This window comes from Folsomia candida, unplaced genomic scaffold, assembly GCF_002217175.1.
Source record: "Folsomia candida strain VU population unplaced genomic scaffold, ASM221717v1 Fcan01_Sc006, whole genome shotgun sequence".
Lineage (NCBI taxonomy): Eukaryota > Metazoa > Arthropoda > Collembola > Entomobryomorpha > Isotomidae > Folsomia > Folsomia candida.
Window position 1 is genome coordinate 9,549,176 of NW_019091198.1, and position 24,554 is coordinate 9,573,729.

Here is a 24,554-nt window from a genome sequence, read left to right on the forward strand (position 1 = left end):
AAGCAGGTCTTTTACATATTTCAAAAATTCTTATAAAAATCATGTTCTATTCTATTCTATGTACACTCATTGTTGTTTATCAGACTCGGCTTGGTTCAATTTATTTGTTTTTGATGTTGATTCGATAATGAATTGATAGTTATTCAATTTAGTTGTGACTGTTTCCAAATATTATGTAAATGCTTAAACTTTTATTCAAATTTAGGTCTTGCAATCGTAAAATAATATAACATTTGTGAATACATGTGCTTGTTAATAAAATGAAAGGTTTCAAAAAAAAGCTAAAGACTTAATTCATATTATTTTTTTAAATAGCTTCATGGGCTGTAGTCTTTTATGCAGTATTTCAAGAAATCACGGAATGATGTTCAGAAACTTCTCGCCAGTCAGGGTCATCCATTTCGCTCCCACCATCGTCAGATTCTTCATCAATCCCTTCAATTTTGGTCGCGATGTTCTGCAAACATAATCGGGAATAATTAGAGAATTATAGAAAGAATCTCTCCCTCTCTCTTGGTATTAAACTTACCAATGCCACCTGGGCTTCACGCCGTGCTCGCTTTGCTTGCTCTTCCAGGTATGATTCATCCATTTCTTTCACCATAGCAGCAAACTCTTCGTCAGACAATGGGAACTTCCTTGGCTCGTATGGAGCTACACCAGGCTCCTACAATAAATCGACTCATCATTACACATTAACTTTTCATATTTTACTTCAACTATGGTATTATATAATAATTATAAATTACCTCTGGATCTTCCTCTTCAACCTTGCAAATAGATACGGTTCGTCGACGACCAGATGAAGCAGTAGAGGATTGTGCATTAGGAACTGAAATTTTTAAAGCTGTAACGGCCAAAGAAGCATCTGCTGCACTGATCTGATTAACAGTAGTAGGTGGTAGAGTTGGAGACACGACTTCTTCCTTGATAAATATGTTATCAGGAATTTCCACTTTAAGCGGTGGCGAGACTAGAAAAAATACAGACAAAATCATTTTCCAAGATATTCAAATGTAAAAAAATGATTTTAAAATGTGGCTTACTATCTTGTGAAATGTCAGTATTTTCTCCTTTTGTTTCACTTTTACGACTACGTCTATTTGATAACACGTGCATGGCTTTCAGAAATCGTTTCTTTTCCTCCTCCTCACTTCTCGCATGTCGAGCCAAGATAGTTTCTAATCTAATATCTTCGAGGAGTGGTTCGCTCTAAATTTTCAAATAAAAAATTGTTTCGTTTATATTATTACTTTAAATAGGTGAATGGCAATGCATAAAATTGGTATAATATATATATATGTTACAAGTTTCTGAACAATTTCTGGGACGGGTGTTGCTCGTGACTTTCGTGTTCTTCGAGTATTCTTTTTCGGAGGTTCGGGGTTTTTATTTTTGTTTTTGTTTTTGGAAAGTAGGAGCTGGTTAGTTCTCCAGCTAAAAAATAATACGCTGCACATTGTATAATGAACCAGAATTAAATAATTACGTCCTCCTTTTACCTTGGAAGATCTATTTCTTTGTATTCAATCTTTTCCACACGTGTAGTAGACGCGATGCTGTATGGAATTACAATATGATCAATGTCATACTTTTCATCTGCTATCCTTCGTTTTTTCCTACAAGAAAAAAAACAGTCTGATTACTCATTACTCTTTGAGATTAAATATGATTTGAATATAGTGAATAATAAGTAAACTATATTACTGTGAAGAATCGGTTTGCTTCGACGACTTTTTGGGTACCCAATTCACCTCGAATTCTTCCTCCTCGTCTTCTTCGTCGTCACTAGTACGTTTCTCTGAAATAAAGTTAACATATTAGATTACAAATAATTCAATTAATGCTTAGAATGTGATTTTAACAAAATGTAAATTACTCCTTCTGGTAGATTTCCTCTCAGTTTTTCCTACTTTCTTAACGGGTGAAGGTCGACGGGGAGAAATCATTTCTGGTGACTCTTCTGCTACTATGTCGTTTTGAGGTCGAATCGGAGCAGTAGGAAGAAAACTTTCAGCAAATGCACGTTTGCTTTCTTCATCAGAGCTGTCATATGTTGGTAATATCTTTTTTGGATTAGCCGAACTTGCAATTTTGAGGGCTGCTTCGGTCAAAAGTCGTAATGGTTTGTCTGTAATCATTTATTAAATTCAAAAGTAAAAACGAGTAGTTAAAAACCAAAATCTTTTTTACGACATTTAACTCTTACCATCTAATGACGACAGCACTTTATGATAATTATGATCCAACAATGCTGTAGTTTCTGCTCTGGCCATTGCACCGTTTCTCACTCGTTTGATCTTGTCAGATCGTCCAGAACATATTATGCATAGCTCCTCCCGTCCAAAACAGTTGCATAGGGCAGAAGGAAGGTGACCGGGCTTCTCGACTACGTTGTGAATACCTCCAATTTGAAGTACCTTTCTACGTCGGATCGGTCGGCATAGTGGAATGCATCGACGTGCCGTACAATTGGGGTCGCATGACTCGGTAATTCTCAGTCGTAGTGGTATGAAATTACGCTCCGACCTGCAAAATACCAATAAATAAAAAGATGTACAATGACATTCTAAAGCGCAAAACTATTTCCGCTATGCTAATCCTAAGTGAAGATGATCATATAACCACAACCAACTTACTTCTCTGGATTGTCGATCGTTTTCATCAAGTTGTCCGTCCGTTTAACAACGTTCCCGGAAATTGGGTTGACAATATTCTTCATGGTGTGGGGAATTCTATTTAAACAAATTCACATGTTAGACACCTAAAAAATGTACACTATTAAGTATCAAACCAACTTATCAGTATTCCTCTGTTCTCGATATAGTTGAATTGTTGAATAGTCTAGATTTCCACCAATAATGACTGGCTTAGTGATTTTGCGTCTTTCATCAAACTTGAAAGATGGTTTATACTCTTTAATATACCTATATGGTTATTGTAGGAATACGAGATTAAGAAATTGACAGTATAATAAAACTTTGGTGCCTCTCTTAAAAAACTTACTTCAATAACTTATTATGCTGCATCAGTCGCTGATCAACAGTTCTGACAGCGTCCTTCAGCCACGCAAATCTGGCCTTAAGATTCGTACGCTTTCTTGCCCACGGAGTTGTTGGATTCTTTCCTCTGCAATGCGTAAAGTGATATATAGTTATAATAAGTGTTGTCCTCCAATCACCCAAAGTTAGACAATGAGTATTCACTCCCTTTACATTTTACAAACTTTTAGAAAATAAGACGGCACCTCATATACCTTTATATCTAATAATTCTTTCTTTGTCCAAGGAAATTTTGTAAATTATGAAACTTTACACAAAATACAACGCATGATTGAACTACCTCAATGTCTAACTTTTGTAACTATCGATCAGTCTACTCACGTAGGAAGATAAACCAAATCATCATCCCTCCAATTCGTACAATTGTTAGTACTGGCAGTCGCCTGAACCTCATCTTCATATTCAGAACAAGAATCCGTATCCACATCATCAGTCCCAAGTGGAATTGTAGAGAGTAAAAGTTCTCGAATATTTTGTCGAAACATTTGCGCCACATCTCTTAAATCAGCAAGGCCATGTTTCGTGTAAACTGGTGGCGGTGACGGATCCAACTTTTCAACAAAATCCTCTTCTTCAAAGGCATCCGCTGGTGGGATTGGTAATTTTCGCTTCTGGAGAAAGTCAGGTACGATAGCTTCTTTCAATTTGACTCCCTTCGTCTCTGCGAGAAGCTTAACAGCACATTCCATCTGCCTTTCTCCATACTCCTCCAACTCTTGGAGCTGGATTACTTTCAATCTTTTGAGCAAGGTCTGACATCTCGCCATTTGATTTGCCGAGGATCGCTGTACATCTGACAGCTTCTCGGCTATAGTGGAATTCATCTTGGTACTAGAAAAGTGCACAATTATTATTCTTAAAAAGGTCGACAAAAACAAAATGAAGCAGTAACAAAGGGGTAGCTTGGATATAAAACACATACCTATTTGATTCACTGTTTGGCGTAAACTACAAACTATCAATTTCCAATAACAATCCGCAAAATCTACAAGTCCATACAAAATATTAATTTCAATCATGTCAAACCTTACTGCAGTCTTCATCATTACTAATGATTCATTAGCCAAGCACATAGTAAAGAATTCAAAAACTTACATCTCCACTCCAGCAATCACAATCATATCTCTCCGAACCGAGCCGGGCGAACCTGCCTTATTTAAGGACCTTATAGTTTTTAAAAAATAAACCAACAAAACGAAAAGCCCATTCTCTTTAGCACAATAAGATGACTAGCCGAGTCCGAAACTTCTTTATAAAAAACACCCCTTTAAAATTTCAGAAAACCTAAATTTTTCTACTTCCAACCAGACCAGCAGAACCTCACGAACCACCAGCCGAAGAAAGAGTGAGGCAAGAGCAGAAAAGAACGATGTGAGACGCACGATTCAAAGGCCGCTGCAACCCTCGTCTCAAAATCCCCAAACGACCGACAGACCAGACCAAAAGGAGATAAGAAGTATTTTAACGCTACTTACTTTACTTTGCATGTCTTTTTGATCTTGATCTGGTGGTGGCTGGCCTGTCTGGGGACCATTCACCCACGGTGTGTCGATCTTAGCACGGAAACTCGACCAGGAAGCAGTCCTCAGGGTCGAGTGTGAATGGGGCTCTTTTGGTAAAAAAGAAGCCGTATAAAAGTGTTTCTGGTGGTGGTGGGATTTAATAATAGAAGAGAAAGTGGAGGTGGCTGAGAGAAGCAAAGTCTGTGTGCAGTCACTGTTCGTCTATAGCACTGTCCAACCAACCGCCTTCATATATTTCCTTATACACACGGCACGAGCAGAGCACGATGTTGTCCACCACTCGCTGTTGCAATCACAGTATTCGCACCACAGACACTACTCGAACGTGAGTCAATTCTCTAATAATCAAACGCAGTTAAGTTATTACGACGAGAAAAAGTTGCTCAAGCTGAGCAGCTAAAATTCGAAAGTATTTCAAACAAAAGGAAGCAGAGTGGAATAATCTGTTCTTTTCTCGACATTCTTCTTCTTCCCCGGAAGTAGGGGCAAGTTTATACGCAAAAATTCTGTGACCCCATTCGCCAAGGGTGACCTCTAAACCTTGGTGAAGATTTAACTACGTTGATAGCGTAGAGGTTGTTGGTGGTGGGGGTGACTTTGACGGCGGAAGTATGGCGACGGGCGTATTTGATATAGAATTGGAGGATGAGATCATCATCAGTCATGACAGTCGAGTCCCTTTTCTCAACCCGAGAACTAGGGAGGAGGTGGGACATATTGAAATAGAGCTGGATGATGTAAGCAAAAATAATTAAATTATGGATCGGGTTTCACATTTTAGTTCATTTCGTCGTCTAAACAAATGACTCAATATGGTTTCATATTATTGTGTGCAGGCCAGCGAAATGTCGGAAGGCAGGGATCCAGAGGAAATAATGAAGTGAGTGACGCAGTTAGAAATTTGAGAATTGAATGTAGTTGAAAAGAGATTTTATCGTTTTTTCTTTTGCAATTCTATGAATATAGCGATAACACTGAGGAGATTCCATTGGAGAAAACCGGACTGATTGATGTTCGCGCAGGACCTCATGATTTTGAATTAAGGAAGGTCTTGGGCAAGGGCGGTTACGGGAAAGTGTTCCAAGTGAGGAAACTCAGTGGACAAGACTACAATAAGATTTTCGCTATGAAAGTCTTGAAAAAGGCAACGATTGTGCGGAATCAGAAAGACACTGCTCACACGAAGGCGGAAAGGAATATTTTGGAGGCAGTGAAGGTGAGTTTGGAAAATGCTTCTTTTTCGTTAGACGAATTTAAAGAAGGGGTGTGAATATAATGTACTATTTTTCAACTTTATCGATCGACAGCATCCTTTCATTGTGGATTTGAAATATGCATTTCAAACGGGAGGAAAACTATACCTCATTATGGAGTACTTGAGTGGTGGCGAGCTCTTTATGCATTTAGAAAGAGAGGGGATATTTCTGGAAGATACCGCCTGGTAAAGCACAATATTAAGAAACTTGACAAGTAAATGTGATATGCTCTACAATTTGCATTTTACTATAGCTTTTATCTGTCTGAAATCGTGTTGGCGTTGGAGCATTTACACCAACAGGGGATCATTTACCGGTTCGTACGTTGTACTATTGGATTGGATATAATGTATCATTACTTTATTTATGTTGATAACTAATCGCTATTTATCCGGTTTTATACAGAGACTTAAAACCAGAGAATGTTCTCTTGGACATGAATGGGCACGTGAAGCTGACAGACTTTGGTCTTTGCAAAGAACAAATGCCCGAAGGCGGAATTACTGTAAGTGGTGATAGTAATAGTGGTAATTAATTAGTTAGCAATTAGCATTAATTTCAGTAATTTATGGTTTACTGACTTCTACAGCACACATTCTGCGGCACTATCGAGTACATGGCACCTGAAATCCTAATGCGTGTGGGCCATGGGAAAGCAGGTACTTGAACATTTTTACGATTATTGCGGTGGATCGAAGTCAACCGGACAGAATTTCTACGCGCCAAAATCACGTGCCCATTTGATTAACATTGGAGGCGGGCCGAAATTCAAATCAAATCCATCCGGTTGACTTCGATGCACCGCAATAGTTTTAATTTATATAATTCAACGACAATTTTTAATTGTATTATAGTTGACTGGTGGTCACTCGGAGCACTGATGTATGATATGCTTACGGGAGCTGTGAGTTTAAATGTTATAATTCTCGTTCGTGTCTTTCATCATGGAAAATTAACTAATTTTGATACGGTTCTTTCTGTCCAGCCGCCATTTACTGCTGAGAACCGAAAGAAAACTATTGAGAAAATTTTAAAGGGTAAACTACTCTTGCCACATTATCTTACCGCTGATGCCAGAGATCTTATCAGGAAACTGTTGAAGGTAACACTTGTCCTCATCAAGTTGTCGTTTGTAAGCTAACAAACTTTCGTTTTGCTGGGTGCCACAGCGTCAAGCAAACCAAAGACTTGGTTATGGAGCAATGGATGGTGCTCCAATTCGAGCTCATCAATTTTTCAAGAACTGTAACTGGGACGACCTTATTGTGGTATGACACTAATGCACCATTTTGAATAATAATTAAACTAATAATAATAATAACGTATAATTTTAGCGTCGAGTAGAACCACCATACAAACCCCCACTAGTAAGTTGTCTTGAATTTACATGAATCTGGTCTTAGTAAAACTGAAAATAATTCATTATATGATTTCCTATTTGATAATGTTTAGACCAGTGACGATGATGTATCCCTATTTGATACTAAATTCACCAGACAACCACCAGTGGACTCGCCTGATGACACTACCCTGAGTGAGAGTGCCAACATGATCTTCCAAGTAATTTTCTATTTATAAATTTGTTGACTGTTAAAAGTTTGACTAAATGGTTTTTTGTTTTCTTCTCCTATCAGGGATTCACCTATGTGGCACCGTCCGTTCTAGAAGACTTTTTCAAACCTCATGTTGTACGGGCTAGATCTCCACGTAAGCATTCTGGGAATACATTTAGGCCATCGGCGAACAATCGGCAGCCACAGAGCTTCGCTTCTCCAATGTCCCCTCTGGACTCTTTCGACTTTCCAGGAACAGGGCATAATGGACGAGAAGACCCAATGGATACTTCCAATTCAGCACAGTTTCTATGATTGTAAAAATTAAGGTAAATAATGCCGATGCGGAAACGACGTGAATGATATTTCGCTAGATACAGATGTATATTAGGTCATTCTATGCGTTATTGTTGAAGTGTGGGGTATAGTTAATTTAATATATTGTTATTTCGTTACATACAAGAGCGAGATTCTAATTTTTGTTCCATTCAGTCTTATTACTTACAATACTTCCTTCCGGTTTGGAGCCTCTGTCTCCTGTTATATGTATATATTATGAATATATGTATGTGGTAGGAAGCTCATAGGAGACGCACATATAGCCTTGTCTTAGTTTTATTATTTCATTACTCTCAAAACAGTGCAATTAATTAATGAAATTTCGTTGTTATTTGGTTGTTGTTGTTGTTGAACATACTTTTTGTGAAATACTATGTTAAATTGTTTCGGTTGTATTGGCTGTTGATTCTTATTACTTATTAATTAACGTACATAGAGTGACAATAATTTTGTTTTGAGATTTTGCTTCCCTTGCCTTGCGTGAGAGTTTTGCCCTGATTTGGACTACTTTAAATGACTATTGATGATAATGATCCATCAAGTAATTAACGAGTAAGACATAACAAAAAACAATGCTGGTATTTGATAGAGCTAATATGAGAGCACACAGTATATTATATGAAGTCATAATATCTTTTGCTATTAGCCTTGTCTCTGCTGCAGCATCAACACTATATATAAAACACATGACATAGGGAAATGAAAAGAAGACAGAAAAATTTTGAACTTTAGTCATAGAAAATAAAATATCTAGAATATAACATGTATCTAACAGAACAGAACCAAATAGCCTTTTGTCAATTTGAATGTATGTATGACGAAACCCAACCTTCTCCTGGAAAACATAATGTACTTATTACGCGAGTTATGAAAAATTGTTGAACAAGAATGATCCAACTTTCTCCTTCCACATAAACCCTGATTTGATTAGAATGTCCTGTATTTACTTCAAGCTGAACTATGTACCCATTCCAACTTTTATTTATATCAATACTGCTTGGTTTTACAACTTAAAACTTGTGTTAAAATATGTAACGCCACATACTCTTTACAGCAATAATAACAATTGTAGCTAGTGGAAGAAAATCATCAAACAAACAAGTGATAAAGACGATGCGTGGCTACCAATAGAAATAGCTAATTGCACTTTACTACAAAGAAAAGATAAAGTTGTTATTGCAGCGTTAAATGCCCAATCATTTAAATGATGTGTTCATATTCAATTAGTCATTACTCTTATTGTCTACATTTTCACTGAGTACATTGTTCAATTTCTCCAACAATATGTAATCGCGAATCAAATATTATTCAATGCTCCAATTACTTAGAACCCGTATAATATTTGCTACACGAAAAAAACGATATAAAGTTGTGAAAGATAGAAATATATTGTAAACTAACTATAGCAGCACAACAAGCAGGCAGGCAGTGATATGATGATCAGTGACATTACTATTATTATTATGCACCCAATAGAAATTGTATCCTCGTTTCAATCAGTCAAAATCATTAGTTAGAAGAAGTGTAAACCCAACATGATTTTAAAAATGAATTAGGATCGTTAACGGTCAATATCAGCGTTGTTGTTACTGTTAAAGTTTGTCGTCTTATTCCACCAAGTGTCGATCTGGTGCGTTGTTGTCCAACACAGAAATGTCATCCCCTGAAACACTAATTAGACTTTTAATTATTATTTATCACTTAATCCTACATACATACAATAATCATGAGAGTTGGGTCGGTCGGTAGCGAGAGCCGAGTATTTAAAATCATTACTTAAAGAACTGATAACCAAACATACATATTTGTGAGAAAATGCAAAAAACCTTAAATGATGTAACAAGAAATGGGTGAAAACCATGCAAGTTTAATTAAAAATCGAAAATTAATACTAAAATTTAAAACATAGTGATGATACATTAAATTTGTTTAAAAACTATGTATTCCAGAAAATATAAAGGGTGAGCAACATTCTTAAATAAATAAATGAACCAACTGTGAGTATATACCTGTGAATTTGCATACATGGCTATTTAATTTAGCAATAAGAATTTCTCACTTTTCCAAGTGGTGGGCAGTCTCATGTGGCCTCCTTGAAAAAATGAGACCTATGGCCTCGCCGAAAAAGTTCAAGGCCTCGGCCTCTCCAGTTTTAAAAAATATACCTCAAACCTCAGCCTCAAAAACCTTAAAAGAGGCCGAGGTCTGAGGTTAAAAAACGACCTTAAAGAAGTCCAGGCCCCCATCACTGGTTTTACGTAGCTAAAGTGAAACTGCATATGCATAATTGCATATGCATGTAAATGCATTTATTTTCATAATGAACAGGTATGAATGAGAATTAAGGTGATGTCATGTTAGTGATGATGATGATGGCCTTTCGTCGGGTGGTGGTGGTGAACAGGAAGTAAAATTACACACAATCTGCCACTACTTACTTATCACATACACAATAATAACACAATAGCTTTTGTGTGTAGGTGGTGGGCATGAAAAGGAGGCGAGGGTGGCTGAATACCTCGAGAATTTGAATCTTTTCACCCCTTTTCCCCATACATACGTGAATTGGATCATTCGATTCATTCCATTCTCTAAGCACTATGTGGGTTGTTGGTTTTGTTTTAGTCCAGACGAGACTAGCAGCAGTTTATATGAGTTAGTTTTCTCTTTTTTGGACAATAACTAAGAATAATAATAATCTATTCCAAGTGGTGATGGTTGTCCTAACAAGAAGGTGCGTGGAAGTAGTAACAGCTCACAGGTTTGTTGGTGTTATTCTATTTGTGCTTACGTAATAAACAAAATCCAGGTGTGTCATAATGTGATAGTGATGAATAATCCTTTTTGTTTTTTTGGTACGATTTAGAGTAGTGGCCAGACATTTGAAGTTGTTATCGTGAATGGTGGTGGTCATCCCTGGATGTTGTTGGTTTGTAAAATACATAATATTTTTATTCTTAGCTAAAACTAAAGATATTTCTTTTATAGGAAATGAGGCATGTGCTATTCGACTGTTTGGAATTAAGTTCCTCGTCGTCATCTTAATCAGCATTAAGGATGGACGAGTTTTCAGACTTTCAAATGGCCGTTGGGCCCCCTTCACGTCCACCCCTCCAAGGAAAAAATAGCTCGCCAATGGGGAAAGGATGGGGAGGGAACCAGAAACAACAACAACAACAGGGGACAGGAATGTTTGGAGGAATTTCAACACCGCTATCTCGAACTACCAACCAGTATTTTCAAGTCACGCCACAACAACAACAACAGCAGAATATCGGCATTGGCCCTGTTCTTCCTCTGTCCCTTGCCGCTCCTACTAATCCGCAGAAAAAGGTGGACAAGAATGTCGGGAGTCGTCTAGCTAATTATGACCTTGGGAGACAGCCAATCACCAACAATATTTCGTCGCAGCAGCAGACTCTACATCACTCTGTGCCTCCTAGTACTAATAATTATACTACTGCTACGAACCATAATCTCCTTATCGGCGAAGAAGACAAATATGCTGCTCTTAGAGCACTAGTAAGTCTGGAAGTCTGTGATCCTGATACCGCAACACCAACAACAACACCAAAAATACCAGAACAACAACCCTCAAGTTTCTCATCGATTCCAATAAACCACAATGGACACAATACAATTGTGTCCCTTAAAGAGGAGAAAGTAGCATCAAAACCACCAACTAACGAATCGGATGATTTTTCTGATTTTGGAGATTTTCAAAGTTTTTCAAATCCTACGACTAGTATTCATCTCAAATCGTCCACTTCGACTTTTAATAGTGGTTTGCAAAGTGTAAACAGCATGACACCACCAAGTCAACCAAAAATGGCACGACCACCATCATTTGACTTTGGTGATTTCGTAAGTGTCGTCCCTGAGAACAATAAGACTAACAGTGTTGTTTCCAAAGATTACTCAAACATGATTGAAGCTTGTGATTTCAATATTCCACCGTTGCCCAAAGAATCGGGGGATATTTTTATGGCTGATTCTATACGAGATTTCAATAGTTTGACCATCGATGGTTGGGACGATGACGATGATACTTTACACATTTCTGATGATGTGAAACACATAGCAAATGATAACACACTGCGCTTTGATAGTAGTGATGTGCTTTCTTTAAAAAATCACTTTCAAAGCAGCAATAATAATGAACTGCCTCTAACACGCGTTGAAAAACATAATGTGGTCATTGAAGACTCGCCAGGTAGAGTTTATTTTCCTTCAGAACCGGATACTTTCATCAATAGCAATGATACTGAGTCGGCCTCCACAACAACAAACTCTATTTCGAGCAGCAACATTCCTCACGACGATTTACCTGTTGTGTTACCTTTTAGCTTTATAAAAACCTCCCTCATTGGTTGCAGTGCAGGCAGCGGAGTTAGTGATATCGATAACCTCGAGTCCATTAAAAGTGCCTCTTTAATGGAAACAAGCAACGAAACCTTGGAATGTGTTGCCTCCCATGAGAACAAATCTGACATTTCTCCGGAAACTCGATCAATTGCAAGTCTAGATCTCGGCAGCTACTGCCCGACTTTTGATACGTCATTGACGTCCATGGAGAACAAAATTCCTTGTCTTGAAAACAACTGGAATGGAGGAGGATTGACCGCCATGCCCTTAAATAGAAATTCAAACCAATCTCGACATTTTGGTGAAAGTGATGACACCTTCATCAGCATGGAGAGAGGTAGAGGATCCAATAATAATGAGGACAATGGTACATCTGATAAATACCAGTGCTTTAGACAAGACTTGTTGGACACGGTAATAATAACAATATTAATTAACTCTTTATGTTTTTTGTTTTGAATAAGGGCACTGTTTGCCAGGAAAAATGCATACGATTACATGTGTATTTTTTCATGCATACGTATATTACTATGATTATGTATCTTTATAGGATTCTAATGTCCATTACGTGTCCATTACGATCTGGTCGAGATGTCTCGAAAGTATTAAATTAATAACCAAAACCGCAGTTGCTTTATTTAGTGGTGCTGCAAATAGCAACATTGTTCATGAAGTGGTGCTCAGCCAAAAGGGAGAAAACTATATCAATTGTAAGTGAGCAAATATGTATGCATTCGTATTTTTGTTTCAAAGTTTTAAAAGAAACATGTGAATTGTTTTAATTTTTGATTGCAGGCTTGTCTGAAGTTTATCAAGTTTTTAGTCGTGTGAAATTATCTCATAATCGAATTAACAAAATGAAGCTGGAAACGTTGTGTTCTCAGATTGAAAACCTTTGGGACACGCTTATTTCATACTTTATTGGGACGGATATACTGGTAAGTGATAGTACTGTTTGCTGTTTAGTTAATAATCACTCTAAATTTATTTAGATATTCACAACGACGTTTAATTCTATTTTGCAGGATAAATTTACAAATAGTGCAACGACAGAACTGTTTGGTGTCTCTAAAAGATGTGCGATTTGCCTCTGCTCATTTGAAGACGTGCAATTTAGTTCCCCAGTAGATTACGATGGAGTGCTATACCATTCTGGCTGTGCTAATTTATGGATAAACAATGTGGACATCCGTCTACCCTCCCTCTTAGCTTCTGACATGCAATTTGATGCAGACGTATCGAAAGGCATGTCATGTCTAACCTGATTTTAACTAAATACATACCTTTTAATTATTTTTACCTTCGCATAAAACCTCAGTTTTAATCGCAGTATCAGTAAGAATGCATATCCGTTTAAATTATTTTGATTACAAAATCATTAAAAATTTGCTCGAAACACGTTTGTTAAAGTTTCAATAAAATATAATGTCTGAACACGTCAACAATTAATTTCTGTTTTCCCATTTATTTATTGTCTAAACATAGCATAACGCATGGAATGAATTTTATAACTGTCAAGCTAGCAGTCCAACATTTTATTGCATTAACCCCCATGTCAAATTCTCTAGCTTTTTAACAACAAAATCTTTCATAATAATCCACCAGTAACTCCATAATAGTATCAATCACAGAAGACTAAGCAGAAACCAAATTATTACGACCTCATCTCTCTCCCTCTCTCTCCACTAATCCCATGATGCTTTTGGTCGCAAAGTTCTCGGAGGAAATTGAAAATAATCCCCTCATCTCCCTCACAATCCCTGTTACACTATAAACAAATGGGACATTTTTCAACCCAGTCAAGTATGAAATTCAAACCCATCTTGAAAAAAAACGAATTAAGCGTACCCCCAAATTGTACGGATTATGTAGAGCTTAGAGATACTTATATACATACATACGCATTCAGACACAACCGTCAAGTGCACTTTCATACATCAACTGTTGTACTACCTGAGTCACCAACCAACTAATACCAGTTTCCATTTCTTCTACTTAAAAGCTTCTTGTTTTACTAACGGAGAGAAAATAGTCGACGACTTTCTCTTGTCTCTCTGCTTTCACCACCACCACCACCGGGCAAGGAAGGAGCCCAGTCCGGTATACGTACGTAAAGTGGTCAACAAGACAAGACAAAGAAATGAAAAGGTTTTTCCACTATTTGCCAAAGTATTACAAGATGCATCACCACTAAGGGAAATTTTTCTTAGGATCAACAACATCATGGTGAACCCAGGCAGAAGAGATATCTTGTTAGAAGGAGAGGAGGAAGGGATGATGGGCAACATCGACGGCTCGTAAGAAACTGATTTCGTATCATCGTCTTGGTGGTCCAAATGGTATCGTTTCTTCCTAGTTTCTCGCGATGAGGAGCCGTTTTATGCTTATTATTTGCATTGGAGGGAGGGAGTGAAAGTGAGGCGAGGACGAGGAGGACGCTGGAGGATTTCTACGCTCTCAGTCATTACTTGTCTTCGTCTCGACCACCTCTGCTGACTCTCTCTCTCTCTCTCTCTCCTGACCACGTACACATAGATAAGTCGTCACCACCAACCACACCCCCTCCGTCCCAGGGGGGCCAAAATGTGGTCAAGTACTGGTAGAGTTAACACCAGAAATGCCGTCAAATTAGGAAAAGTTGGAGGAATTATAGTTATTTGAGAATTCTTAGATTGCCCTCGTCACTGCATACTCTTAAGATTTATTGGTTTATATTCCCTTAATGTCGTTTGCTAGTGGAAAATCATGTACCCCACTTTTTGGGGAAATGTATTATATAAATTTTTACAAATATTAAATTGTGTCAAGTATTGCATCCGTTTCTGACCGAGTCAGAAATTCTGGCTGGGTTGTTCGGAATAATGTGGGAAGGAAAGTGAGGCACCTCTCTTCTCACCAGTCAGTCAGTCAGTCAGTCAGTGGAGTCAGTATGTTGGGGAAAGTGAGAAAGTTGAGACTCATTCCTTCTCTTATCAGACAGGTTGACTCCAACGAATTTTGCTCTCGTGGAGAAGTAGAGAAAGTGTTAATTTTTCACCAAATCTGTTCCCCTCCTCCTGCCCACGATAGGCTCGAGTAGTATTAAGTGGAGTGCAATTGCGTATTAATTACACAGTGATCTCTCTCTCCGTTGAGGTGTGTCATATACAATTTACTTATTACTTCTCACTTCGAGGAGGTAGTGGGGAATTTTAGCCGTGTTTTGGATTGTGAATAGACTTACAAAGTGTATGCAAAGTAAGAATAATAATCATAATACGTGAATTGGTGAGGAGAAGGTCGTCGTCGTCGGCACAAGAAGAAGAAGAACCAGAAGAGGAAGAGAGTCGTCCAACGTAACAGTTTGAATTGAAGAGCGTACACGCAGCAGAGGCATGAATTTACTCTCCGTGTACTATTTGTAATGAGCAATCAGTTCATAAGACCAAGTCGCTTATTGTTTCTCAACTTTTCTCATTAAGGTTTCTTTGCATTCCATACACCTTCCGAGAAGAAGGAAAGTTGTTCTTTCTCTCCACTCCTGTCTCGCTCGGGCCGAGATGGAGTGAGCGATAAGACAAGTATTGACCCTTTCTGGCACGTATGAACTCTTGAGGAGGAGGGCAATTGAGCCGAACAAGTAGACTAAGATGATGCTAAGCTCGAGGGGAAATAGCAATGGGAGCAGTGCTGACAGCATTGCCCATCCTGCTGACGGCAACAATAGTTTAGTGTCCAGACCACTCACCAAATCTGACAATAATTTGGATGCAGAGCCGCCATGCAGAAATGCCAGCGCGGCCGCCCTCGCCTCCGCGTCGGATGGGAGGGAGACGTGGAACAAGAAGGTCGAGTTCCTCCTCGCCGTCATCGGATTTGCCGTCGACCTCGGCAACGTGTGGCGATTCCCGTACATATGTTATCAAAATGGGGGAGGTGAGTCTCAATACTAAATATTTCTCATACCTCTGCTCCAACAACTCGCTTTGATGGAAGCTCAGACGTGAAATCAAGCTTAATTGGAGGAGGCCTCATCTTAATGATGAGAGATTCATGCGTAACCCATTTAAGTTCACCTGTTAATTAGCCCCATTGTCTCTCCTCTCCATACCTCCAAGGGTAGAGAGTGCATACACATGTACATGTAGATATGTATATCTAGGCCTGCCTGCAGTAGGTAGAATAGCTACTTGATCTTTGCTATCTTTGCCTACAATATAGTTTGTAGTTGATGTAATTGTATGGAATCAATTCATTAACACTCACTTGTCACATTATTTCGTAATCACCTTCGACACTGTCCATTCCATCCTCTTTATTGATGTCAAACATTCCACGTCTTCCTCCTCCCAAGTATTTACTCAACTCTCCATTAACACTGCTAAATGCAACATTTTTGGCTCCATCATTTCCAGTGTCGCTAAAGTTATCGACCATGCAGATATGTGTCTCTCTCTTCTACTATGCGAGCCAGTGCATTAACATGATTCTTTTCTCTGAATCCAACATGTTGGCAGCAGCTTGAGAACATGCGAAACACTGGCAGTGATTGGCATAACATTAATAGCAATGTTTACTGTTTATTTAATGTCCGCTACGTGTGGGGTGTGTGAATAATACTTTGGCGAAATTTGTCGTCGTACATGTCGCCAAGGTGATCATTTCACTCTGTTTGAGTGAGAGTGTGCCGGGTGTGAATTGCTTTTAAATACATTTTTACTCTCCATTTAAGTATGTTCAATGCAAACAGAGCGAATAATCATCTCTCACTCTTTTGCAGGAGCCTTTTTAATCCCGTACTGCATAATGTTGGTGTTTGGAGGTCTCCCCCTGTTTTACATGGAGCTGGCGTTGGGACAGTATTACAGAAGTGGATGCATTTCCGTATGGCGTCACATTTGCCCTGCTTTAAAGGGTAAGTTTTTTCAGATTATGCAATCGTAATTACGGTTTTAAATACTCCAATTGACTTGTTTATGGCAAGACATATTTCTGCCGTATCGCTTAAAATGTGTTCAATAAATTATTCTATTTCTGAGGAAGGAGCATGCATATTTAAACTGGTGCAAAATTTAAGAAATGTTAAGATATGGGATTTTATGGAAATATTTTTTTGTAGTCAGATTTTTGGTAGTGTAGAAATTATGAGCATGATTAAGTCTTATTGTTTGTATTATTATTTGCTTAGAAGATTATGTAATTTTTGAGCGAAACGCTTGTGTGCATAATTACGGATTTCAGAGTGTCCTTGAGACGGCAGGTTGTGTGCTTTGGGCGCAGTTGTAAATGTCTCTAAATGACACGATGGAGGTGTATGAGTTGAGCCGAGGGACTGATTTTATGAGATTTCTTCTATTATACGATACAATACGAGATTTAGATGAGACAAAGATATATATTTTCTGAGAGGTAAAACATAATTGGATGTGAGAGAAAGATTGCTGTTGTGATGTTCACATCCCTTGTGAGCACTTGAACCGTCCAAGTCAATAGGGCGACAGGGAAGAAGGTGTCGAAAGCGGTGGACAGTTTGTGAGTGGCGTACGATGGACAGCGTCAACTATTATTAGTTAGACAAGAAGAGAGAGAAAGTGAGACGACATGGACGACGACGACGACGACGACGACTAGTTTTGGCCACTCGAGAGAGAACGTGCAACTAAGGCTATTACGAAGTCCAGAAAATAACGTCGATAGATAACAACGGGTGAACAAACAGCTAAATGGCACGACTCGTACAGGTCGGAGCGAGTACGATTGCCAGGGGATTTGCAGACATCCAATTACCAGAATCCATTTTAACACTTCACTCTTTGGATAAATGATTCGTCATGATACAGTAAATTGAGGGTGAAAGAGCTCCTGGCTTCCATCACATAATCAGAAACCACTCAATCCTGGCTGAAAATTAATGGGTCCATCCCGATCGGCCCGATCTTGCTCAGTCCGCAGAAATATTTCATGCAACCTCATTACTGGTGGTCTGACCATCCGACACTTCGTCAATCCATTTATACACTTTTGTCCACCACACTGCAGCTCCTCTTCTTCTTCTGGCTTCTGTCTCTCCTTCTTTTCACTGTCCATCCAAATCTCGCCATATAAATTTTTATATAAGTATCTGTCGCCCAGCTTCTTTCAATTCCGATTTCAAAGCCGTGCTCATCCTCCGCTCGGCTTATAAGTGCTCACCACATGCACATGCTTTTCATACTTTTCGACATGAGCAAAAACCACATCAAACCACGAACACTCAGAGTTTACGAGTTTGTCACATATTTTTATTAGCTGGACATTCCGATGTGATGCACGATATAAGTTTTTCCAAATGTAAATGCAGGAATTTCTATGCTAATTACGCTATTAAAATAACATCGGAATAACGGAGATGTCACATACATGACAGACACATGTATCTTGTGACTTGTTTCGAACAGCATGAGCAAACCTGATCTGGATGTAATAATGTGTTGACAGGAGTAATAAGTGAAACGAAAATAGCTTAAACGTCTGGATGTGTCAGTTTAGAAAGAACAGGAGGAAGCAATAGAAAAAGAGGACGATACGAAGATCCTCATCTCTCGAATCAAATCCCCAAATTTCGTCATTGACAGTTCTCATTTTCTCTTTGATGTGTCTTTTCGGCGTACGTGCAGGAAGTCGTAACTGTGTACGAAAGAAATATATAGAGCAGGCCACATTCTAGATGTTCATCTCTTATACTAATCTCTAATCCAGTGGAAATTGGGACTTCAAAACTCACATTTAATTTTAGAATCGTTGAATTCAATGCCTCGAATTTTACCTACGAAGATAGTTGCTTTTTAAACTTCGTCACAAATCATTAATTTTTGACGCATTGTTTAACTGCTGTCTATCAAGTCTCATCAGTCAATCAAAATTTATGGTTTTTAACAAATTATTTTCAGGACTGGGCTATGCAATCTGCATAATTGACCTGTACGTGGGGATGCATTACAACACGATAATTGGTTGGGCAGTGTACTACCTGGTGGAGTCCTTTCAGCCCATCTTGCCCTGGCTCAGTTGTGACAATGAGTGGAACACGGATAACTGCACGCTGATTAAGGATATCGCCAATCTCACGGATTCTGAAGGAGCAACAAGTCCGGCGAGAGAGTTTTACGAGTGTGTACCTTTCACTTATCACCCAAGCTCTCCTTCCACCACTCTTGACAACTTTCTCCCTCTCTCATTCTCCTCCTTTCTCCTTCTTCAACTTCTCGGAGAATAACAAGTCTGACAAGCTCAAACGACTTTGGTCTCAAATGTTATCCTCTCCAAAGAGCATAGTTCTCCTCTTTGTTAGTTTGTCTTCTTCGCACGGTCTTCGTGACATCATGATGAAAAAGTTTGTCCCAACCAACACATACAATGGCACGTTGTCTGTATGTACGGCAGGCATTTCTTAGTTCATCAGTAGTCCGAAGTTGCTAAATACAGTTAATAATCACTCAAAGACCACTTGTCCCAAGTTCACACAAGGAGATGTTCACCTTCAAATGATCTTGTTTTCCATTCTTTTTTAATTGATTCTTATAAAAGAAAAATGCTTGAGAGTGACAAACAAAAGATGATTATTTTGAGTATCAAGATGTAGAAAAAGTTTAAAACTTTTAATATTTTGATAAGAAATTCATGTACTTTGTACTATTTTTCAGACGAAAAGTTTTAGAAATGCATTTATCTGATGGGGTGGACAACCTTGGCACGATGCGATGGCCGCTCGTTCTGTCCGTTCTGGTCGTCTTCGTTCTTGTCTACTTCTCCCTCTGGAAAGGCGTTCGGAGCACTGGAAAGGTACACAATTTATGTATTTACTCTCCTGTTTTCTCTCTCTGCTGTCCAACCTCAGGCTTTTTTAGCACATTTCTCCCTGGCAATAAAGAACGTTCCAGGTGATAACGTCAAGAAGAGCTCATGCATAACTTCCAAATGAGATTTTCGTACTCATTTTCCACCAGATTATCCGCTGTAGGGGGGTCAATTTAGCGAGTTCTCACCCTCCCATTAGTTTAACCCTCACGTTAATTAGAGATAATTAAGTCTTCATTAATTGACTCGAGTACCCAATTACTGTCCATCCAACTACATACGTACATGCTTCCACACACCCAATTACCGTGAGCCTCCGCCTGTTAAATCCTATTAAGTGAAGGGCTGCAAGGGTTTGAAGATGAGTCTTCGAACGGAGGGAAAGCATAATGTGGAAGAAATACATAATGGGGCGCATCACTAGTGGTGCTTCTTCTCACATCTCTCCTCTAAGCTGGACACTCGAACGGACGGCCCGAAATGTTCATTACTCTTTCTTTGTATGAGCAGCATAAGGGAATGCGGAGAGCGTGAATGTGAAGAGGGTTTTGACTGTGTGAGGCTTTGCTTTGATTTAATTTAGAGGTGTAAAGTACATTAAAGGAAATGAAATGGAAGAAGTGGGGAAAGATACGGTGAACCAGACGGTCTTTTTGGAAAGGGATGGATGGATGAGAGAGAGGAGGGAAGCCAATCAGTGGGAAAAGTGGTGGTAGCATTATTGTATCGGCTGCCTGGGCTTCGATCCTCCTCTTTTTCGCCCAGATATAGGGCTTCAGTCGGAGAGAGATACGTGTAAAATTTATGGACTCATCCCCATTACTGAGTGTCCATAACAAGGATACGTGCATGTGTCGGTCTGTCCAGCACAGGGAGAGAGAGAGAGAGAGCAGAGAGAGAAAGTGAAGAGAAGAAGGATTTTAGAATTACAAATAAGTAAGACCCTCTCTCACTTTTGGTGTGATTGGCACTCTTGCTTTCTCTCTTTCTCCATGCCTGCCGCCTGTGATTGCATCTCGTCTCTTACTCAAATTAAACCCAGGGAAGGAACGAACGAACGAACGATATTGCCACCTTTAGTGCCCTTCTTTAAATTTCAAATCAACTTCCTTCCTCACCACTTTCCCCGAAAAGAATTGAAACCTGTTGACTTCTCTCAGTAGCATCATCAGTCAGTCAGATACTCCACTGCCGCCGCCGTCACTGCCGCCGTCGCCGCTACCTCCATTCCAATACTCGTAGTAGCCATGAACTGAATTTTATGAAACTTCCAAGTGCTTCCCCGCACACGGGACCTGAATTGCCACTCCCGCAAATTCATACGAATCCCCTGCATAGGAGGACACTAGGAAAATTCTGAATAATTCATTGCAGTCAAGTCGCTACGAGTACCCCATCCAGCTACTCAGCAGCGCATATGTATAGGCTCCGAAGGACGGGCTCGTTGCACCACCACGAAATACCGTACAATAGGAATACATACATATCTACGTCTCCGATTTAGATAACCTTTCTCTCCCAGCCAGGCACGTACGCATTTAAACAGTTTACTGCACCGTCAAACGCTGTTTTGTCTCAGAGTCTCATCTATCGAGTAAGTAGGCGACGACAATGTATAGGTATTCACTTTCTCCAGCAACCCTCGGCCTCGATTGTTGCATCACCATCACGATCACCACCCGTGTTTCGAGTTATGTACTGAAAATGCTGTTAAACGTATAGTGTTGGAAAGAATGGAGGGTTTTACAGGACCAAATAATATTTGTTTTTCTCTCCGTTTTACGACAGGCCGTGTGGATTACTGCACTTGCTCCCTACTTTGTCCTGTTCATTTTGCTGGGGCGAGGTGTCACTCTTCCGGGAGCATCGGATGGCATCTACTACTACTTGACCCCACAATGGGAGAAACTTAAAACACCAAAAGTAAGTAGTACACTCTTCTCTCTCTTCGGTGATGAATAATAATCCTACCATTATACTTACAAAGTGTACATATGAGAAGAGCTACACTCGAGCTAAATCTTTTCCTCGCACCTTTTTTTTAGGTTTGGATTGATGCAGCAACCCAAATCTTTTTCTCACTCGGACCTGGATTTGGCACACTGCTTGCTCTTTCCAGCTATAACAAATTTCATAACAATTGCTACAGGTTGGGACTTTTTTGGAAAAAGTTTTAAATTTTCTAATGAGAAGGATTGCTTGAACTGTTTCTTCGTAATTTTGGGCGAGTAGAAATTTACGGGTTAAGCTTACGTGGATCTATAGTAAAAGACATTCTGGAGTATGTCCTTACATGATCAGAAAGTGTGTCTGTAAATCATTTATAAAATGGTCAATTTCCTTTGTGGGGTATGTGACTTCATTTCATGTTACCACGTGAGACAATAGTTTGAGGACGTGAGACATAATTTTGAAAATACGTGACGTAATTTTCAAAATTCAGTTACATAATATGTAACTTGAGTTTAGAAAATCTAATCAAATGCAAACTATATGATTATTATACAATTTGCGTATGCAAATGATCCGTATTTGGCAAATATTGCATAGGTTCCACTAGCTTAAAACGTATCACAGTTTTCTATAAGGAATCTATTCCTCGAGATTAAATTATATAAACAAGTTTACCACTAATTACTATACAGGCTGAAGAATGAAAAGGGTGACGCTTTTGGCCTTTTCACGCCGATGCGTATGTGTTTAGTTTATGTACAAAATTGGTACGTGTTTTATACTTGTACAATACATCCTACCCCAAAAACATGTAACACTGTCGCCCTTTAATCGTGACGATGTCTACATATCTTGCAAGAAATTGATTTCACCGGATTTACAGAAAACAGTTGACAAATGAACCTCGCAAAGTAAATCACACCTCCGATTACAACTTCGAAATCCCGTCATTAATCTTTGTAAATGTATGCCTCCCAATTCCACGTAGAATTCCAAACCCGGTATGATTAATCTCAAACGTACATTGATCGTATATGTATGTATATCCGATTAGAATTGGAATTATGTAGAGTGCAATTTAAACAAAAGTAATCTCCGTATTTCCTCTCTCTCTACACAATCTCAAATATTTGAACTTCTCAAAATTTCACACTGAAGCTTTTTTCACCCATTTTTTCAGAGATGCTATAATCACCAGCTCTATCAATTGTCTGACAAGCTTCCTCGCTGGATTCGTAATCTTTTCTGTCTTGGGCTACATGGCCAAAGTGCAGAATAAGAGTATCGACAAGGTTGGCCTAGAAGGTAACGAAAAGGCCTCTGTTTTCCTGCCGACATTTATTTTGTGACTTAACAGTTAACTAATCAAGCTAATTGATGCTTTGTTTCTGGACAGGCCCTGGCTTGGTGTTCATCGTATACCCGGAAGCAATTGCAACAATGCCGGGCTCTAATTTTTGGTCCATTATCTTCTTCCTCATGTTGATTACATTGGGATTAGATAGCACATTTGGAGGATTGGAAGCCATCATTACAGCGTTTTGCGACGAATATCCCACTCTCTTGTCCCGAAATCGTGAAGTATTTGTTGGGCTACTGCTCGTCGTCGTATTCCTCCTCTCGTTACCAACCTGCACACAAGTCACATTTATTATAGAGCTCTAAAAAAAATTTGTATGATTCTTAATAAATATTGTATTTTTTACATGTCACGATAATTTACAGGGTGGAATGTATCTCGTCAACTTTTTGAACATTTACGGACCCGGAATTTCAATTCTGTTTGTCGTGTTTGTCGAAGCTGTGGCTGTCTGTTGGTTGTACGGAGTGGACAGATTTTCGTCGGATGTTGAAAAAATGATTGGTCATAGACCCAACCTTTTCTGGAGGACGTGTTGGAACTACATTACACCGTGGTTCATACTGGTACCTAAACCATATAAGACATGCATTGTCATATGAATACTTTCACTTTTCACAAAATTTTCTTATTTTTAATCTCGTGTTTCAGTTTATTTTCGTCTTCTCCATCATTACGTATGAAGATTTGAGGACGGAGGATTACATATATCCGAAATGGTCCATACATATTGGATGGATGATGACAATGTCATCTCTCATGTGTATTCCGCTGTACATGGTCTACATGTTCATCAAAACACCAGGATCTTGGCAGGAGGTACATAAAAAAGTCGATACAAATTAGACAATACAATGAGGAAAATTTGCACTATTTTATTATAATTGAAATTCAGAGAATTGCAAAAATGATCAAACCGGTGGACCCTGCCGACATGATTGTATACTCTACAACACCCAATTATGGAACGTCGGTGTAAATGGTGTGGGATTCTTGGCTCCCTGTTTTACTAATCTGGCACAATAGGAACAGGTTGCAAGATCATCGAGTGGTCACACCCAGTCACCTATTAAATACGTAACCAGGTCTGGATATGCAAACCACAATTTGGATTCTGTTAACAATTGTGTGATACTGTTACGAGTTTCATACAGACGCTGGCATGTCTCTAATGCTTTCTTGCCAATCTGTCATGTGGCAATAATTGTGAAATTACAATAAATTGTATAAAGTTTATTGTCTAATAGGTTTCCGAGGCTTGTGGTTGTTGTTTTTATTCCAAAATTGTGCTTAATCGTGTTGATCGCCAATGCAGCTGCAATCCTGCT

The 24,554-nt window shown here is 38.9% G+C and overlaps 4 protein-coding genes across 5 annotated transcripts; 3 read left to right on the forward strand and 1 right to left on the reverse strand.

Annotated features, from left to right (window-relative positions):
- Window positions 1–171: 171 nt before the first annotated feature.
- On the reverse strand, window positions 172–4,382 carry LOC110851448 (KAT8 regulatory NSL complex subunit 1). The gene is made up of 15 exons (XM_022099224.2): window positions 4,158–4,382; window positions 3,985–4,047; window positions 3,384–3,893; window positions 3,007–3,129; window positions 2,799–2,927; window positions 2,640–2,735; window positions 2,210–2,529; window positions 1,880–2,131; window positions 1,708–1,801; window positions 1,503–1,619; window positions 1,308–1,437; window positions 1,047–1,212; window positions 750–973; window positions 530–667; window positions 172–457 (listed from the first exon to the last, which is right to left on the reverse strand). The coding sequence occupies exons 3-15, from the start codon at window positions 3,884–3,886 to the stop codon at window positions 347–349; spliced, it is 2,403 nt and encodes an 800-aa protein (XP_021954916.1). The 5' UTR covers window positions 3,887–3,893; window positions 3,985–4,047; window positions 4,158–4,382; the 3' UTR covers window positions 172–346.
- Window positions 4,383–4,561: 179 nt separating this feature from the next.
- LOC110851449 (ribosomal protein S6 kinase beta-1) lies at window positions 4,562–9,749 on the forward strand. Its single transcript, XM_022099225.2, has 13 exons — window positions 4,562–5,322; window positions 5,422–5,465; window positions 5,552–5,801; window positions 5,893–6,026; window positions 6,095–6,157; window positions 6,247–6,346; window positions 6,431–6,500; window positions 6,696–6,745; window positions 6,827–6,943; window positions 7,011–7,109; window positions 7,176–7,208; window positions 7,294–7,401; window positions 7,476–9,749. Exons 1-13 carry the CDS (start codon window positions 5,197–5,199, stop codon window positions 7,707–7,709), a joined length of 1,428 nt encoding a protein of 475 aa, XP_021954917.1. The 5' UTR covers window positions 4,562–5,196; the 3' UTR covers window positions 7,710–9,749.
- A 382-nt stretch (window positions 9,750–10,131) lies between these two features.
- On the forward strand, window positions 10,132–13,547 carry LOC110851354 (synergin gamma). Its single transcript, XM_022099094.2, has 6 exons — window positions 10,132–10,494; window positions 10,600–10,662; window positions 10,722–12,512; window positions 12,649–12,808; window positions 12,894–13,036; window positions 13,124–13,547. The coding sequence occupies exons 3-6, from the start codon at window positions 10,791–10,793 to the stop codon at window positions 13,361–13,363; spliced, it is 2,265 nt and encodes a 754-aa protein (XP_021954786.1). The 5' UTR covers window positions 10,132–10,494; window positions 10,600–10,662; window positions 10,722–10,790; the 3' UTR covers window positions 13,364–13,547.
- A 1,870-nt stretch (window positions 13,548–15,417) lies between these two features.
- LOC110850779 (sodium-dependent serotonin transporter) lies at window positions 15,418–24,470 on the forward strand. 2 transcript variants are annotated; one of them, XM_035853028.1, is made up of 11 exons: window positions 15,418–16,013; window positions 16,858–16,992; window positions 19,007–19,226; window positions 19,760–19,898; window positions 21,702–21,836; window positions 21,959–22,062; window positions 23,047–23,171; window positions 23,263–23,507; window positions 23,592–23,792; window positions 23,878–24,045; window positions 24,122–24,470. In XM_035853028.1, the coding sequence occupies exons 1-11, from the start codon at window positions 15,728–15,730 to the stop codon at window positions 24,203–24,205; spliced, it is 1,842 nt and encodes a 613-aa protein (XP_035708921.1). In that variant the 5' UTR covers window positions 15,418–15,727; the 3' UTR covers window positions 24,206–24,470. The 2 variants fall into 2 exon arrangements, with proteins under 2 accessions (XP_035708921.1, XP_021954032.1); XM_022098340.2 differs by lacking the exon at window positions 15,418–16,013 and adding an exon at window positions 16,544–16,768.
- The last annotated feature ends 84 nt before the right edge of the window (window positions 24,471–24,554 follow it).

Coding starts and splice junctions, on each gene's coding strand:
- LOC110850779 (XM_035853028.1), top strand. CDS start 15,728: ATGATGCTAAGCTCGAGGGGAAATAGCAATGGGAGCAGTGCTGACAGC. Junction 19,227..19,759: donor CCGGCGAGAGAGTTTTACGA/GTGTGTACCTTT, acceptor ACTATTTTTCAG/ACGAAAAGTTTTAGAAATGC. Junction 21,837..21,958: donor AGAAACTTAAAACACCAAAA/GTAAGTAGTACA, acceptor CCTTTTTTTTAG/GTTTGGATTGATGCAGCAAC.
- LOC110851449 (XM_022099225.2), top strand. CDS start 5,197: ATGGCGACGGGCGTATTTGATATAGAATTGGAGGATGAGATCATCATC. Junction 7,110..7,175: donor ACTGGGACGACCTTATTGTG/GTATGACACTAA, acceptor GTATAATTTTAG/CGTCGAGTAGAACCACCATA. Junction 7,209..7,293: donor CACCATACAAACCCCCACTA/GTAAGTTGTCTT, acceptor GATAATGTTTAG/ACCAGTGACGATGATGTATC.
- LOC110851354 (XM_022099094.2), top strand. CDS start 10,791: ATGGACGAGTTTTCAGACTTTCAAATGGCCGTTGGGCCCCCTTCACGT. Junction 12,513..12,648: donor GACAAGACTTGTTGGACACG/GTAATAATAACA, acceptor GTATCTTTATAG/GATTCTAATGTCCATTACGT. Junction 13,037..13,123: donor TTATTGGGACGGATATACTG/GTAAGTGATAGT, acceptor TCTATTTTGCAG/GATAAATTTACAAATAGTGC.
- LOC110851448 (XM_022099224.2), bottom strand. CDS start 3,886: ATGAATTCCACTATAGCCGAGAAGCTGTCAGATGTACAGCGATCCTCG. Junction 1,620..1,707: donor AAGCAAACCGATTCTTCACA/GTAATATAGTTT, acceptor TTTTTCTTGTAG/GAAAAAACGAAGGATAGCAG. Junction 974..1,046: donor TACTGACATTTCACAAGATA/GTAAGCCACATT, acceptor TATTTTTTCTAG/TCTCGCCACCGCTTAAAGTG.